This window comes from Gigantopelta aegis, chromosome 4 (assembly GCF_016097555.1).
Source record: "Gigantopelta aegis isolate Gae_Host chromosome 4, Gae_host_genome, whole genome shotgun sequence".
NCBI classification, from domain to species: domain Eukaryota; kingdom Metazoa; phylum Mollusca; class Gastropoda; order Neomphalida; family Peltospiridae; genus Gigantopelta; species Gigantopelta aegis.
In genome coordinates, this window is record NC_054702.1 from 58,001,642 (window position 1) to 58,018,044 (window position 16,403).

Here is a 16,403-nt window from a genome sequence, read left to right on the forward strand (position 1 = left end):
ACTACTACTACTACTATTATACTACTACTACTACTACTTCTACTACTGCTTCTACTACTACTACTCTAACTACTACTACTATAACTACCACTACAATAACTACTACTACTACTATAACTGCCGCTACTATAACAACAACTACTACTGTAACCACTACTACTACTACTACTACTACTACTACTACTACTACTACTACTACTACTACTACTGTAACTACTACTACTACTACTTAACTACTACTACTACTACTACTACAATACTACCACTACTTTTACAATACTACTACTACTACTACTACAATACTACTATACTACTACTACAATACTACTACTACTACTACTACTACTACTACTACTACTACTACTACTACTACTACTACTACAACTACAACTACAACTACTACCGTACTGATATTATCGATTACATAATATTTGTGATTTTATTAAATTAATAATAATAATTATCGCCAATGATGAGAAAGAATTTTAATGAAATACATCATATATATATGGCTGTTACCTTTGCCGATAGATCGTCGAATACCTCCAGAATTAAATATTGCCATAGCCACGTGGTTCCAGCCAGATGCGTTTGAAGTACCAATATTTTCCCACACCAGAGCATCAGTGATCACATTGCCTGTTTATATAAGAAAGGAACTTGATCATGTTTAAATATTCATTTATTTTGCTTTATATGCATATGTACATTTGGTATATATTCGTTAGTCTTTAATTAGTCATTACTAAAAGGAAATTTAACGCCGTAGCTAAAAAATCCTCCCAGTCCACTCCCCTGCCCCTGCCTGTCTTGGGTATAACTCTCTGATGATGTCAGAGGTTGTGTCCACGACAGGCGAACTTGAACAGTTACTAAATGAAAATTTAAAGCCATAGCTGAAATTCCTCCCACTCTCAACTCCCCTCGCCCTGCCTGTCTTGAACAAAACTCTCTGGCAAAGTCAGATGTTGTGCCCACGATAGGTGTACTTGAACAGTTACTAAATGGAAATTTAAAGCCATAGCTCGAAAACACCTGAAATTCACGAGACTCTCAAAACCGCGATTCATTTACATCTTGAATCCATCGTCCCAAAATAAATACAAGAATCAATAAAGTCCACTGTAACTGATATTGAAAACAGTCGTAACAAACCGTGTATTATTATTATTATTATTATTATATATTATATAACACTGTAAATTAAATACATTGCGTCATTCAAGATATGAACATAGGTACTTGCCCAGGTTGCATTCCCTTTTCCTACAAACTTTCGCGTCGGCTTCTAGCGGAACATGCGTAGTCCCAGCCGACTCTTTGGCGAAGTTAGAAACATTGGCCTTGTACGGTTCCATCTCCTTGAGAATATCAGCATCTACACACAAAAAAAAGAAAGAAAAAAGAAGAAGAAAGAAACCAACCCTGAAATTTTGAGAGCACTACTAAAGCAATACATGTTCCCTACCAAACCAAGCAGATTTTCGTATCTCCTAAGTTAAGAACAATGGGTAAATCATTATGAAAGTTAAACTTAATCTGTAAGTGTATAATGAGAAGACTATATATACAAATGTCAACTCAATGTCTTGAGGCATTCCAGGCAAAAAAGGGAATGTTTTATTTAACGACGCACTCAACACATTTTATTTACGGTTATATGGTGTCAGACAAATGGTTAAGGACCACACATATATTGAGAGAGGAAATCCGCTGTCGCCACTTCATGGGCTACTCTTTTCGATTAGCAGCAAGGGATCTTTTATATGCACCATCCCACAGACAGGATAGCACATACCACAGCCTTTGATGTACCAGTCATGGTGCACTGGATGGAGCGAGAATCCGGAAAAAAAGTCTGAAAACTATATGTAGGGCAGACGGACAGACGGACAGACAGTCAGACGGACAGACAGTCAAACAGTCAGACAGTCAGACGGACAGACAGCCAGACAGAAAGACAAACAGATAGGCCGGTAGGTGACTAAAAATGAGGTCTGTTGAAAGTATACAATAAAGACATTAAGAGAGGTTCGTCTATTTACCGTCCCACTTTGCGAAATATATTGTCTGCTTCACGGAGAATTAAAGTGTGTTTTCTCAATATTAACTACACGAGTCTTACATTTTATAATTAGTATACATATATAAACGTATGGGCGGGATTTAGCTCAGTCGATTGATCAAATCACATCGGTGGATCCATTCAGTGGTATGTGCGTTCCTGTCTGTGGAAATACTTGCTACACCTTGCTATACACAGCCGTCATAATGCATAATGGCAGTACGAAAGCACCCACATTGCTATACACGACCGTCATTATGTATAATCACTGCTATAGCTTTGAAGCACTCACCTTCCTGCGTTGAATTGTCCATTAGAACAGGATTCCCTTTCCACCAATCGAGATTACCACTTGCATTGAAGGACACTGTTAAGAAGCCCACGTATTTTCCTAGGGCGTATGCCTGCACTACCAGTACCTTGCTTCCGTCTTCCCGGGTCACAACGTGAGGGTACGGGCCTTGGGGTTTCTCGGTAGATGGAGCAGTTCCTTCAAATAAAACCTTTGTTTTTAAATTTCAGGTTAAAAAAAAAACAATTAACAGATTCCCTGTTTACAAGATCTTGCACTCCGAGGGAAGAATGCTAGATGGTATACAAAAAGGAAATCTTGGTATTGTGATTATTATAACATTAATATTATCATGTTCTAAAGCTTAAGAAACTGTTACTCATGTCGACATAACAGTATTGGTACTGTAAAATAGGGAAAAGTGCAGAAATGTTATGAATGGAAAAGTAGTCCAATCGAATTACGTTAAACGAATGTGTTGACCTATTGCGTTAGCCCTTATTTTAAAGCTTTATTACAGGAAACCATTTGTCACTCCCATCAAATTAAGTGAAACTAATGTGTTGACCAATCACGTTAGCCCTTGTTTTATGCTTTGTTACTGGAAACCATTCGTTACTATGTGACATACAGACATGTTATTACACTGTGATATTGTGACGTACAGACATGTTATTACACTGTGATATTGTTCACAGATGGATGATAATTTGTTTTATTATATAGATGTTTAAAAGTAATGTAGTTTGATTGGGTGGGTGGGGGGAATACACTTTATATTTGAATTCATACCGTTATAAAGAAAAGTATTGGTTTGGCCACCAATCACGACATCAACACCGTTCACCTTTTCGGCAATCTCGAGATCCTTTTTGAAGCCCGAGTGTCCAAGGGCGATAATCTTGTTCACACCCATGGTCTTCAGGCGGTCGACTTCTTTCTGAATAGACTCGATCTCGTCGTAAAATTCTATCTTGTCTCCTAGTGGAAATATAATAGGTGTGAGTTCAGGCGCGAATCCAGAAGATGTATGTATTAGGGATGCGCGTCTCCTCTCCCGAACTATGAAACTATGAAGTGCCCCGAAAACCCATTGTTCAGGCGTGTAGGAACGATATGAGAAGTGTGGTGGTGGTGGTGGTGGTGGTGATGTTGGTGTTGGTTGGAACCACACGCTATAGACTATAGTATGTATGATGTAATGTGTGTGTGTGTGTGTGTGTGTAATGTGTGTGAGTGTGTGTATGTGTGTGTATGTGTATGTGAGTATGTGTGTGTGTTTGTATGTGTGTATGTGTGTGTGTTTGTATGTGTGTGTATATGTGTGTGTGTATGTGTGTGTGTGTGTGTGGTCGTGGTGGTCGTGGGGAGGACAAGAACGTCTACAGACATGTTATTTAATGCTAGAAATCAAGCTGACGACAGTGGTTCTAATCCCGTCAACGCTGACTCACCACTTTCATTCATCTTTCTCATCTACCACCCTCTGCCTATCATTCTCTTTATCTTATATTATATAAGATAAAGATAATGAATATGCAAGTTATACTAGTATCAGCTTCTATCTTCCTGAGTGCTCTGAAGAACATCAATGGAAGATACTCCTGATTCATTTACAAATCTGACAACATTGCCAATTTCAAATCTTCCAGCTAATTACAATAGATTTCACTTTCGGTAATTGTTCACCTGCGTGGTTCATTATGTAGCCTATACTGTAAGACGACGTTTGCTAGACTCACATTGTCGCCCACTTCTTTTAAAAATTGACGGTAGTTTGGTACTTGCCTGTTGCCCTGAATTTCATGTGTTGAGGTCATATTATATTAGTGTCTCACTTTCAATGCCTTTCAGATGCTTTGATTAAAATGGCCAATATATGGGTCAAAGATGACAGATATGTTGGTCACCTATAAATGAAGTGTTCCTTAGAAGTCTTATAAATCTTTTCTGAACAACTACAGCCAAATCCTCAAATGTTTTGAAGTGATTTTCATTCAAAGACTGAATCATAGTCATTCCATCAAAGATACAGGTATATGGCGTAAGTGTATATCTAGTGTTAGTATAAGGCAATTCTGTTAAGACCGCCGCACAGTTTCCTTCTAGTTTATTGGCAAGATCAGCCTTGTTTGTCTTTCACACAGAATCACATCATCATGCCATAGTGAAGGTGGCACTGCAGCTAGTTCGTAACCAAGTACAGCACAAAAGGGGTTAATTCAATATGTTGTGCAGCAGTTTAACAACTACAACCTCCATTTCCAAAAACTAGACACCCAGACGGTTCAAATAAGACCAATTTCAGCTTGTTATACCTCCGGTTGGGGTGGATCTAATTTTTGGGGTCTTGGCCGCTACGCTGTATGTCCAACGCTATAATTATAACTGTGATTAAAATATACTCAAAAACGAAAGTTTAGCAAATATCTTTTATTACGTTCTCCTGTTTATTAGGTTCTCCTGTTGTGTTAAGACAAAGGTTGATGAGTTTATTTTGTTTGTAAATGGTAAACATTTCAGATGTGAATACTAATTACAAAAAAATAGGTTAATTTATAAATGTTATGCCATTTCTTTTAACAGTAGCTAAACTTTCGTTGTTAAGTATATATATGTTGAGTGCGTCGTTAAATAACACGTTTCTTTCTTTCTGTATCATTCACACAATTAAACAACAACAGTCCTATCAATCCTATCCATCCATCTATCCATCCACCCTTATGTCCGTCCGTCTGTCCAGGTAGCCGTACACCAGATAGTATCTGAGTGGGTCAAAATTCGAGGTGCACCCAACGTTTCACCCCACAGTTGTGACTGCCAGTTCTGTCATTGGAGATAGACGTGAGAGTGTTTGTTGTGATAAAATGTAGTTTCATGTGGCCAGTAAATTTCTGTAATTTAAGTTACAGCTTTCTCCCGAGGATGTCAACATTTAGTTGACGAAACGTGTGGTTTTCAACAGAGACATTACTTTTATTATTACCCTTTATGTCTGAAACGATCTGCTTAACCTCCATTTTTTCCCCCTGATTTAATTTAAGGGTGAAGGGCGGTGTCATTTGTATCCGTGGTGTTCGTGTAGCAGTTTTAGCCACATATGTTACTATCGTCGTCCATGGGATTTGATTTGGTGATATACACCCTCACCATATTAAAGACACATTAATCCGCTGGAGTACATAATCCCACTTACCTGGTTTAGATATATTTGCTGTGTCTGTTGATATATAACCTACAACGCCTACTTTCTCTTCCTCTGAGTTGACCATCATGCTAAAGACCCAGCTGGCATTGATCTTGCCGCTGAGATAAGGATCCAAAGATGCGTTAATATTGGCGCCCAGTATAGAGAAGTTAGCATCGTTTAAGAGAGGTAGTAAGCCCTTTGAACCGCTATCAAACTCGTGATTGCCCAAACTCTGGAAAGGAAAGACAAAACAATTTAAGAAATAAGAATAATCAAAAATAAAAATAAAAACTAAAACTACAAACTTACTAGTTTTGCCTAAATCGTAACTCAGAAATATGACAGTCCATCGAATATTTAGACAAAGTCAGCAACAATCATTATTTTTTATACGGTGCTAAACGGATTACATCATTTCTCTTCATACTAGCCATCGACTGGACTACAAAAACCATGATCAACCAACAAAACAATGGGATCAGATGAACTCTTTGCTATTCGCTCTAAGACATTTATGCAGATCATCTTGCCTTATCATCTCACACACGAGAACAGGTACAGAGGAAAACAAACAACCTAGAACAACAAGCCAGATACATTGGTCTCTCAATCAATGTAACGAAAACAAAAGTGTTCACAAACAGAGACCTGACACAACCAATCGAGATCAACAACCATCGACTCGAATATGTGGACAAGTTCGTTTATCTTTGCAGTATCATCAGTCTAGAAGGAGGTACAGAACAATATATCAAAACTCGATTAGGAAAGGCCCGGTCAGCTTTTGCAAAGCTACAACAGCTATGGAGATCGTCAGTGTACTCCCGGAGTTAAGATACTCAAAATGTATCAGAGTAATGTCCTCTCTGCACCCCTCTATGGATCAGAGTGTTGGCGCATGACTCAACAAGACACCAACAGACTTTTCATCTTCCACAACATCTGCCTGAGGAAGATACTGAAAGTGTACTGGCCCAACACCATCTCCCAGACCAGACTACACCAAACAAGGAAACAAGAAAACGTCTAACTCTAAAGAAGAGAAGGTGGAAATGGTTTGGACATGTCTGCAGAATGAACAACAGCCTTCCAGCAAAAACAGCTCTCACATGGACGCCTGAAGGAAAAAGGAAAAGAGGCAGACCAAAACCCACATGGCGACTGACATGGGGTACGGGAGCCAAGAAAGCCCAAGCCAGGGTAGTTTGGAGAAATCTTGTGCAGGCGTTATGTGCCACAAGACACGAAGAGGATATGTAAGCGAACGGATTACAAACAGCTGTAAATACCCAGGCTTTATGCATTTGTCACAATTAGTTTGTGTGCGTGCATGAGAGATATTTTGTGAGTATGAGAGATGCAGTTTAGTAGTGGAGCGCTAGATCTCTGTATAATCATAAATATAAATTATATGATGATGTTGAATATGATGATGAATATGATAATGATGATGAGTATGATGATTATGATGATCATCATCATCACAACCACTACCATCATCATCACCTACCCCACCGCCATCCTCATCATAATCAACAAAAAAAACCCATCATCATTACCATCACCACCATCATCACCAGCAGCAGCAGCAGCAGCAGCAGCAGCAGCAGCAGCAGCAGCAGCAACAACAAATGAAATATGTAACAAATTATGTAATAAAACCAAATTCAAATTAATATGTATAATTTTGGAAAACAAGTGTTACTGCGTGCTCTTGTTCATTAATATATTCATTCATTCATTCATACATTCATACATTCATTCATTCATACATTCATTCGTTCGTCCGTTCGTCCGTTCGTTCATTCATCCATACTTGTATACATCACATACACTAATACGCGCGCGTGCGCGCGCACACACACACACACACACACACACACACACACACACACACACACGTATTTTTATTTACAAGCATCACCGATACGGGAAATTGTATATCACATACACACATACTTACACACTACACACACTACACACACTACACAGACACACAGACACACACACACACACACACACACACACACACACACACATACACACACGCGCGCGCGCGAGTACATAAACACAAACACAAACACACACACACACGCACACACTTATGTTTTTCTATTTACAAGTGTCACCGCAAAGATACGGAAAATTAAAAATATTAGCAACCCACCCCCACACCACCCTGAATGTAAGTCTATTCATCCTCTATGTTATCAAGTCACATACCGTACCTATTTCAAAGGTGTAACAGAGCGGGTGTATTTGTTATCTCTTCTTACCCTGCCACATTCCACAACTTGTATGATATTGCTGCTACCCGTCATCCATGACGCAAAAACCTGTTTTGTCACTTACCATAGTACATACCCAGCTGTGAGTTATGTATCGAAACATCTTTTAAAAAATAAACAAATAAGCGCCATATTTTTTATTTAACGACACCACTATAGAGGAAAACCGAACTTTTTTTCATTTGTTTTTTCATTGGTATCAAGGCAGTTTAATATGCTCTTTTCTGCAGAGAATACAGCACAAACATGAACTTTGATATAACAGGCGTGGGGCACTGCTTGGGACGGAAAGGGAAAGTTTTGTTTTGTTTAACGACACCACTACAGCACATTGATTTATTAATCATCGGCTGTTGGATGTCAAACATGCAGACGCGGGGCACTGCTTGGGACCGGAAGAAAATGTTTGTTTTGTTTAACGACACCACCTACCTAGTTAAATGTGTGACAAATAACTCTATAGGATTCTCTTCTTACATGCGATTGTGATTTACAATGCTGGCGTTGATAGATGCCACTGTTTTTGTTTTTCTATATGATTACGGCTTACATTGCTGGAATCCAGGATAAAATCACCTATGGAAGAGTCCCCTTAATTAAATCCGAGGGTTCAAATATTGCTAAATAAATTTTCACTCATAACGCAGTTGTAGTCAGATGATCAATTTAAAGGGACATTCCTGAGTTTGCTGCAATTTTTAAGATGTTATCGACTAACAGAGACTTTGTAACGATTGTAATTACATACCAAATATATTTTCTGCATAATATATTAGTGGCTGTATATTAAACATATTTCTGATCGTTCTAATATTTGTACTAGGTTAAAATTAATTTTATTTCCTAAAATATGTTTTTTTTTCGTACGTACGAAATTATTTAAAGACAAAATCCAGTTTGGGCTTCTTACAAATATTAAGACGACCAGAAACACATTGAATATATAGACACTGATATTCTAAACAAGAAAATCTATTTAATATGTAAGTTTAATCGTAGAAATATTTTATTAGTCGGAAACATCTTACAATGCAGCAAACTCAGGAATGTCCCTTTAATGACTGATCGCAGTTTGGCTGGATAATGAAAAGTTTGCTTTGTTTAATGACACCACTAGAGCACATTGATTTATTAATCATCGGCTACTGGATGTAAAACATCTGGTCATTTTGACATAGTCTTAGATAGAAAACCCGAGGACGGGAAGAAATCCAACCAAAGAATGGATCCACTGAGGTGGTTAGAGCCTACGACGCAAGAACCTCATCAGACGAGCGCTCTACCGACTGAGCCAGATTCCACCTCCAAAAAAGACCTTGAAGACAAAACTTAAATTAAGAGTGTTTTCAATTATATTTTATTTACCTTTTCGAAGATTACTTCTTTTTTATTTGGAAAAGTGTAGCATATTACATGATAATAAATATACACTGGTTCACCCATAGCTAGTTTTCTTTTAAGACTTAATTATTACGTATTCTTTTTTTAATGTACTTTCTCACAGACTGGACAGCGCATACCACAGCCTTTGATATACCGATTGAGCAAGACCCGTCTCTATCACTGAGCACACTCCCCCAATAAAATCGGTGGAATGCGGTTGCGTGAATATTACCTACCATTGCGTCGTATCCCAGCAGATTCATGAACTTCGCCACAAGCGATCCGCCATACACGTAGAACCAGAGAGTCCCCGTGTATTGGCTTCCGGCGTCGAGGAGAAGTACGTGGTCGTTATCCGCGCGTGTCTTGTCGATGAACGTCTTCATCCGCGCGAAACCTCCGACACAACTGTTTTCATTTTTATCCTTTTCCGTACATTCATTGCCTTTTTGATCGGTCTCCTCAAATCTAGACTGCACGTCGTTTGTGTGGAGAATCGAAAACTGAAATCCTACTGCATCTTGAAACAAGAGGCAAGTCACCAAAGAGACAAACAGACACAGGCGTGCCATCTTGGCTGCTGTCAAGAAGGTTAGTGTGCGTGGTGAATCTCCCCACGCTGGGTTATATATATGAAAGTTATGACGAACAACTAACAGAATGGATAAATTTGAATATGTAAAGACACGGGAGACTAATTTCGTGGCGTGGCTGCTTTCTTTGTATGCTGTAGCCAGTCACTGAAACCGTCACTGCATTTCGAATTTACATGCGTATATCTCTTTATCAGTCTTAAGTATATATTTAGAGAATTTGTAAATTGCCTGAGTGAATCAGTCACATTACAAATCACTTGGACATTTCAGTCATTATATTATAACTGATTTTAGACACTGACTATATTGTGCACTTTGCTGGAGTTTGTTTAACGTTACCTCGGTTACAATTTACAACTATTAGATTGATAAGTTCCAGAATTGATGCGGCTTTAAAAAAAAAAAAAAAAAAAAAAAAAATATATATATATATATATAATTATATATATATATATATTTTAAAGCATGGATTGCACAGAAAAGGTGGGTATATTTAGATGTTTTACGTGCTCCTCATATCTGCCTTGGTCCACCCTCAACCAAATAGTTTCCTAAACAGTAGCACGGGTTTTTTGTACAAACCGCAGGTTACTCCTACAAACATTGACGTCATACCGTGAGAAATAAAATAAAATATATTTTTGCCGCGCGAAAGTCAAAATCGACGCACACGTTGGCCAGAGACCAAACATTTATTTTATTTTGCATAATATATGATTTTTTTTATTACATTTTAATCAGATAGAGAGAAATGAAAACCCGATGCCACCACACAGGCTATATCTAGAATAGAAATTAATGTTTTACGTAAAATGTCGTACAGTCAAGGTAGCACAATTATACCACGACTTTCGATATACTATTCGTGGGTCATTGGTTGGAACGTGAAAACCCCCAGGCGTGTGTGCAAAACATTGTGCAGGGAGTCTACACTATGACGAGCAAAATGTTTATGGGGTCGGGTCATTATCATTCGGAAAATGCATTTATAAAAAGAAAAATTGTTTGGAGCAAGGGGGTTTCGACCCCCAAAATCCACACGTATCTGCCGAGGGTGATTCATCGCGGCTCAAGACTACTCTACGACTGAGATACATCACGCCCCACATTATCATGACAACATATTTCCAATGCCGCGCATGAGATGCCACTACAAAATAGAATGATTATATAACAATATACATACTCTTCAAAAAAAGTAGGGGAACCTGAAATATTAATGTTAATATCAACTATTGGACCGAACATACGTTTTGACCACAGACATCCTAGTAAAGAACGTTCAGGTCTGTTTATCAACACACCGAAACACATTACATAGTTTGCGCGTGCATCACGCAGTTGCCCCGTACACGTGCGTGGGGTGTCATTCACGATTTTGACAATTTCCAGGAAGGTCGATTAATCACTGTGGAACATTATTTCTGTCAATCGTTTTCATTCTGTTGATCATACAGTTGTTATTGTTTTGTTTTTAGTCATTTTTATTGTTTGAATTTGCGATTTACTGATGAAAAACGTCAACTTTCAAATTTCACTTCTGACCCCAGTTGTCCTTCAAGATCTTTGGTGGTCATAAAACCTACTGTAATACTGAACTACCGGTTGTAATGTTTACCCAATTAATTCCCCACAGCTAATATACTTTACAATTTTGGCAATTGTAAATTCTTATTAGAGTTCCCCTACGTTTTTTGAAGAGTATATATATAATCGGCCATGGGTGACCGACACACACTAAGCCTTTATACTCGCTTAGATATATTTATACACCGTCTGTACATCCGTGATTTAAGTTGTCAAACCAGTCGTGATACCTTGTGCTATTTATTCTTGTTTTTAAATATATATATATTATATGTGTAACCGCTCTACTGTAACAGTATAGAGCACTCTAGTGGCACACCGATAACAAGCTTCATTTGAATTTATATATATATATATATATATATATATATATATATATATATATATATACACACACACACACACACACACACACACACATGTATATTAAAAGCCAGCCCGCCGATATTTATTTGAACAGTTGAATCTTGTCGTTATATGTATCAACTTTATGTGTTGAAGTTTTCGAAAGACACCGAGTTGTATGCCGAAATTTAAATATACTTATATACCTGTGTTTTTTGTAGTTGTACACAACTCTTTACAGAGTGGTTTAATTTAACTTTTGAATTTTTAAATCGATATGGTCATAATTTTACCCATGTACTTACCTTTGTTTGATAAAGCGCTCGATTGATGCGTGGTCGGTTTGGGATCGATCCCCGTCATTGGGCCTATTAGGCTATTCTTCATTCCAGCCAGTGCACGACGGCTGGTATATCAAAGGCCGTGGTATGTGTTATCCTGTCTGTGGGATGGTGCATATAAAAGATCCCTTGCCACCAATGGAAAGACATTTAGTGGGTTTCCTCTCTGAGACTATTTGTGAAAAGTACCAAATGTTTGACATTCAATAGCCGATGATTTATACATCAATGTGTTCTAGTGGTGTCGTTAAACAAAACAAACTATAACTATTATGTTTGTTTTACACGCAATAGCATTTCTGTACTGGTGTGTCTTTAAATATTGACATTCATTCGTTAAACGTCAAGTTGTCAGGATAGTGCGTTTAAACCTTAATTGGATATAAGCGCAAAAATAATATTTTAAATAAAATATAATGAGTAATATCTTATAAAGAATTAAAATCTAGAATCAAAACATTAACAAATTTGCATGACTTTAGCAACATGCTATTTGTATGAGAAAGGCCTTATTATAGTAGGTTTGTGAAATCTAGATCAGTTGGTAGAGCGCTCACCTGAGAGGCTTTGATCACAGGATCGCATCCCACCCACCCAGTGGACCGTTCTATGATGGTTTAAAACACAAAAATGTTAGTATTTATTAATGAAGCGGAATTCCTCTGAGACTATAACGCCATATAACAGTAAATGTGTTGAGTGCGTCGTTAAATGTTAAAATATATCTTCCTTCCTTCTTCTACGACTATATGTAAGAATTATCCATTAGCCGATGATTAAAGGGACATTCCTGAGTTTGTTGCAGTTTTTAAGATATTATCGACTAACAAAGACTTTTTAACGATTGTAATTACATATCAAATATATTTTTCTGCATAAAATATTAGTGACTGTGTATTAAACGTGTTTCTGATCATTCTAATATTTGTACTAGGTTAAATTTCATTTTATTTCCTAAAATATGTTTTTTTCGTACGTACGAAATTATTTGAAGACAAAATCCAGTTTGGGCTTCTTACAAATATTAAGACGACCAGAAAGACATTGAATATACAGATACTGATATTCTAAACAAGAAAATATATTTAATATGTAAGTTTAATCGTAGAACTATTTTATTAGTCAGAAACATCTTACAATGCAACAAACTCAGGAATGTCCCTTTAAAGAATATCTGGTTTCTTTCATTCATTCATTCATTCATTCATTCATTCTTTCTTTCTTTTATTATTATTTTAAAAAAATTATGCTTAGTTTTAGAGTTTTTCTTGCCGATCATTGCTTATGTATCAAAACGTGTCACACCCAAGTTAATACTTACATTATCAGTAGTTAATTGATTATGTTCAGGTTCTAGTTCAAGTTCTTTATTTTGCTTTGAGTTTTACAACTCATCAGCTGAATACATAACATAAATAATACAACATAGTTATGCAAAATACACGCGTGCAAAACAATGGTGGGTGTGGTTTATATATTATCATGGACAAATGAAGTGATGCAAGTTACATTTATTACATTAACTATCATCCTGCATTAACCGATCTCTAATTGTATTCGCTTGCACTAAATATTTGCCTAGGTTATTTAATTCCTTATTGTTACCGATGGTTAATAACTGTATAAAACGATACACACTTGGTCGCTTATAATAATACATTTTTATATATTTACAACGCAAATCTTGGTATTGTGTAAGTAGCTACCACAATCAAAACTGTCTATACCGACACCTTATAAATAAGACGTGTTTATAATTATATTATGCTAAGAAATAAGCATCTGTACCTGATGAATTTATATCTGAAGTTCACTTTACAAACAAGTTTACTTTTATACATCAGATCGCTCTTGACTTTTTTAGGTATCAGGTCGTTTCGCCCTTATTCCCGATCGCCCCGTGTCGTTTCACCCTTTATTCAGGGTCGTTTCGCCCTCATGTTTATGTTTGTGAATGATGAATAAATTTGTTTACGTGACTCTAGATGCAAATCAGATATAGGTTATCAATTTGTAACCCTTTATCAACCATAAACACCATTTATATGTATATGTTATTATGTGCAATATTTTAAAGAACCCCTCCCCTCACACCATCCCAGTTCCTACGGGCCTGATGCATTTTGTATTAATAAGTGATATTGTCGATAGGACATATTAGTTATAAAGTGCTTTGGTGTGTGGGTGTGGGTGTGGGTGGGGGGGGGGGGGGTGGGGGTTGGGGGCTTTTTTAAACCGACCGAGCATCAATCGAGCACTTTATCACTGGGCAATAGTTTGACACCCAATAGCCGATGTATTTTTCGTGCTGGGGTGTCGTTAAACATTCATTCATTCATTCATTCATTCATTCATTCACTGGGCAACGTCCCGCCGTCAAACAAAGATAAGTACATGGGTAAAATTATGACCATATCGATTTAAAAATTCAAAAGTTAAATTAAACCACTCTGTAAAGAGTTGTGTACAACTTTTTTGAACCACAGGTATATAAGTATATTTAAATTTCGGCATACAACTCGGTGTCTTTCGAAAACTTCAACACATGAAGTCGATACATATAACGACAAGATTCAACTGTTCAAATAAATATCGGCACAATATAATGCGTATTTTGTTATTAAAATAATGCGTGTTTTGTGCTTTTTTAAACAGGTTTTAACTAAGAGTTCCCGTTAGAAAATCACATACAGATGTAATCATAGAGCGAGTCTGAAATATTATTACATTTTGTGTGTTTTTCTTCTAATTAGGTCCATTTGCTTCAGTTTGGGATGCGGTGAACTCGTATGGAAACTAACTCGTATGAACGGAAAACTCGTATGGAAAACGAACTTGTATGTAAAAAATAACGGTGAACTCGTATGAGGATGTTTGGATATGCAGATATAGTTTGATATTTCTCTTAAATGTGTATTTTGACACTTGTTTTGTATACATGCTTCTTATTTATGTCACCATCAGTCAACTATTTGCGTGTCAACCGCAGTTTGTGCGGCAACGGCAGTCACCCTATAAAAAGAAGAAGAAGGAATGTTTTACTTTAACGAAGCACTCAACACATTTTAATTACGGTTACAAGGCGTCATACATATGGTTAAGGACCACTCAGATAATGAGAAAGGAAACCAGCTACCGCCACGCAGTGGGCTACTCTCTTTCCGATTAGCAGCAGGGGATCTTTTATATGCACCATCCCACAGACAGGGTAGCACATACCACGGCCTTTGAAATACCAGTCGTGGTGCACTGGCTGGAACGAGAAATAGCCCAATGGGCTCACCGACGGGGATCGATCCCAAACCGACCGCGCATCAAGCGAGTGCTTTACCACTGGGCTACGTCTCGCCCTACTCACAACTAAGAAAAAATATATACAAAACCCCCACCCATCACATTACCACATCAATTGCTTGCTTGATATATTGTGCACAGTAGTTGCAAAATGAATAATTAACTCCACTTGGTTTAAGCAAAATTTATTCTGCAATAAAATATGGCGGTTTAGTGATTGGCCAACTGGAAGAATGAAAGAAAAGAAAGAGGAGCAAACAGATGGACGGCCAATTAATCTCGAAACGCTTGCTATTTAATTTTCCTTATATGGCTGATAAAATTCTGTGGAACTAATATATACATGACGTTAACATTGTTTGAAACAGAAAATATCGTTTTATTCAAATTGCCTTAGATCGTTCCTTTGTCTAAAACAAAGTCTGAGTATACTTCGATATCCACAAGAAAAATTCAATATGTAAAACCTACACACTTTTCAGTTTGAAAAATGTTGGACACAATTTAAGAAAGATAGCCGTATACAGTTCTTTGAACATAATTGTTTACTTGTTTTCATGCATTGTCAAACATTACCAAGGGAATACATACATAGTAAGAGCAAATACTAAAATACTAACAGTTACTGGAAACCTCATCCACAGCATCAGGAAATTGACTGTTACTGACATCCAATGCTACAGTGCTGACATTCAGTTACTATTATCATTTACACTAATAATGCCGTATCTTTTCAACTTATTACAACGGGACATAATAAGAATACACTCTGCGATCCATTATAACAATTCATTAATAAACCACACTCACACACGCGCGCATCCACACGCGTACACACACACAAGCACTCATAGAGTCAGTATTTTCTTAATTCAATTTACTAAACTCAATCGGATATAGATCCATTGTGATGTTTTTAGAGAGCTGTGTCTTCAGATGCTGAAACAAAAAATTACCAAATATTAAAATGATTTTGTTTATCTTTGAAATACATGTAATATATGAACACAATCTAGACATGA

At 37.1% G+C, this 16,403-nt stretch overlaps 2 protein-coding genes across 6 annotated transcripts in view; both read right to left on the bottom strand.

The window, feature by feature from the left end:
• Window positions 1-9,827, bottom strand: part of LOC121370821 (snake venom 5'-nucleotidase-like) — a 21,911-nt gene extending 12,084 nt beyond the window's left edge. Inside the window, exons 1-6 of the mRNA XM_041496305.1 lie at window positions 9,455-9,827; window positions 5,554-5,779; window positions 3,150-3,338; window positions 2,358-2,555; window positions 1,247-1,378; window positions 520-639 (exon numbers count right to left, since the gene is read on the bottom strand). Coding sequence (XP_041352239.1) covers window positions 520-639; window positions 1,247-1,378; window positions 2,358-2,555; window positions 3,150-3,338; window positions 5,554-5,779; window positions 9,455-9,790 — 1,201 coding nt within the window. The 5' untranslated portion in view covers window positions 9,791-9,827. The remainder of the gene's footprint in view (window positions 1-519; window positions 640-1,246; window positions 1,379-2,357; window positions 2,556-3,149; window positions 3,339-5,553; window positions 5,780-9,454) is intronic.
• Window positions 9,828-15,553: 5,726 nt separating this feature from the next.
• Window positions 15,554-16,403, bottom strand: part of LOC121370822 (diacylglycerol kinase zeta-like) — a 59,535-nt gene continuing 58,685 nt past the window's right edge. For all 5 annotated transcript variants that reach the window (XM_041496309.1, XM_041496310.1, XM_041496308.1 and 2 more), the window contains one exon: window positions 15,554-16,320. The gene's annotated coding sequence lies outside the window, so the exon portion shown is untranslated. The remainder of the gene's footprint in view (window positions 16,321-16,403) is intronic.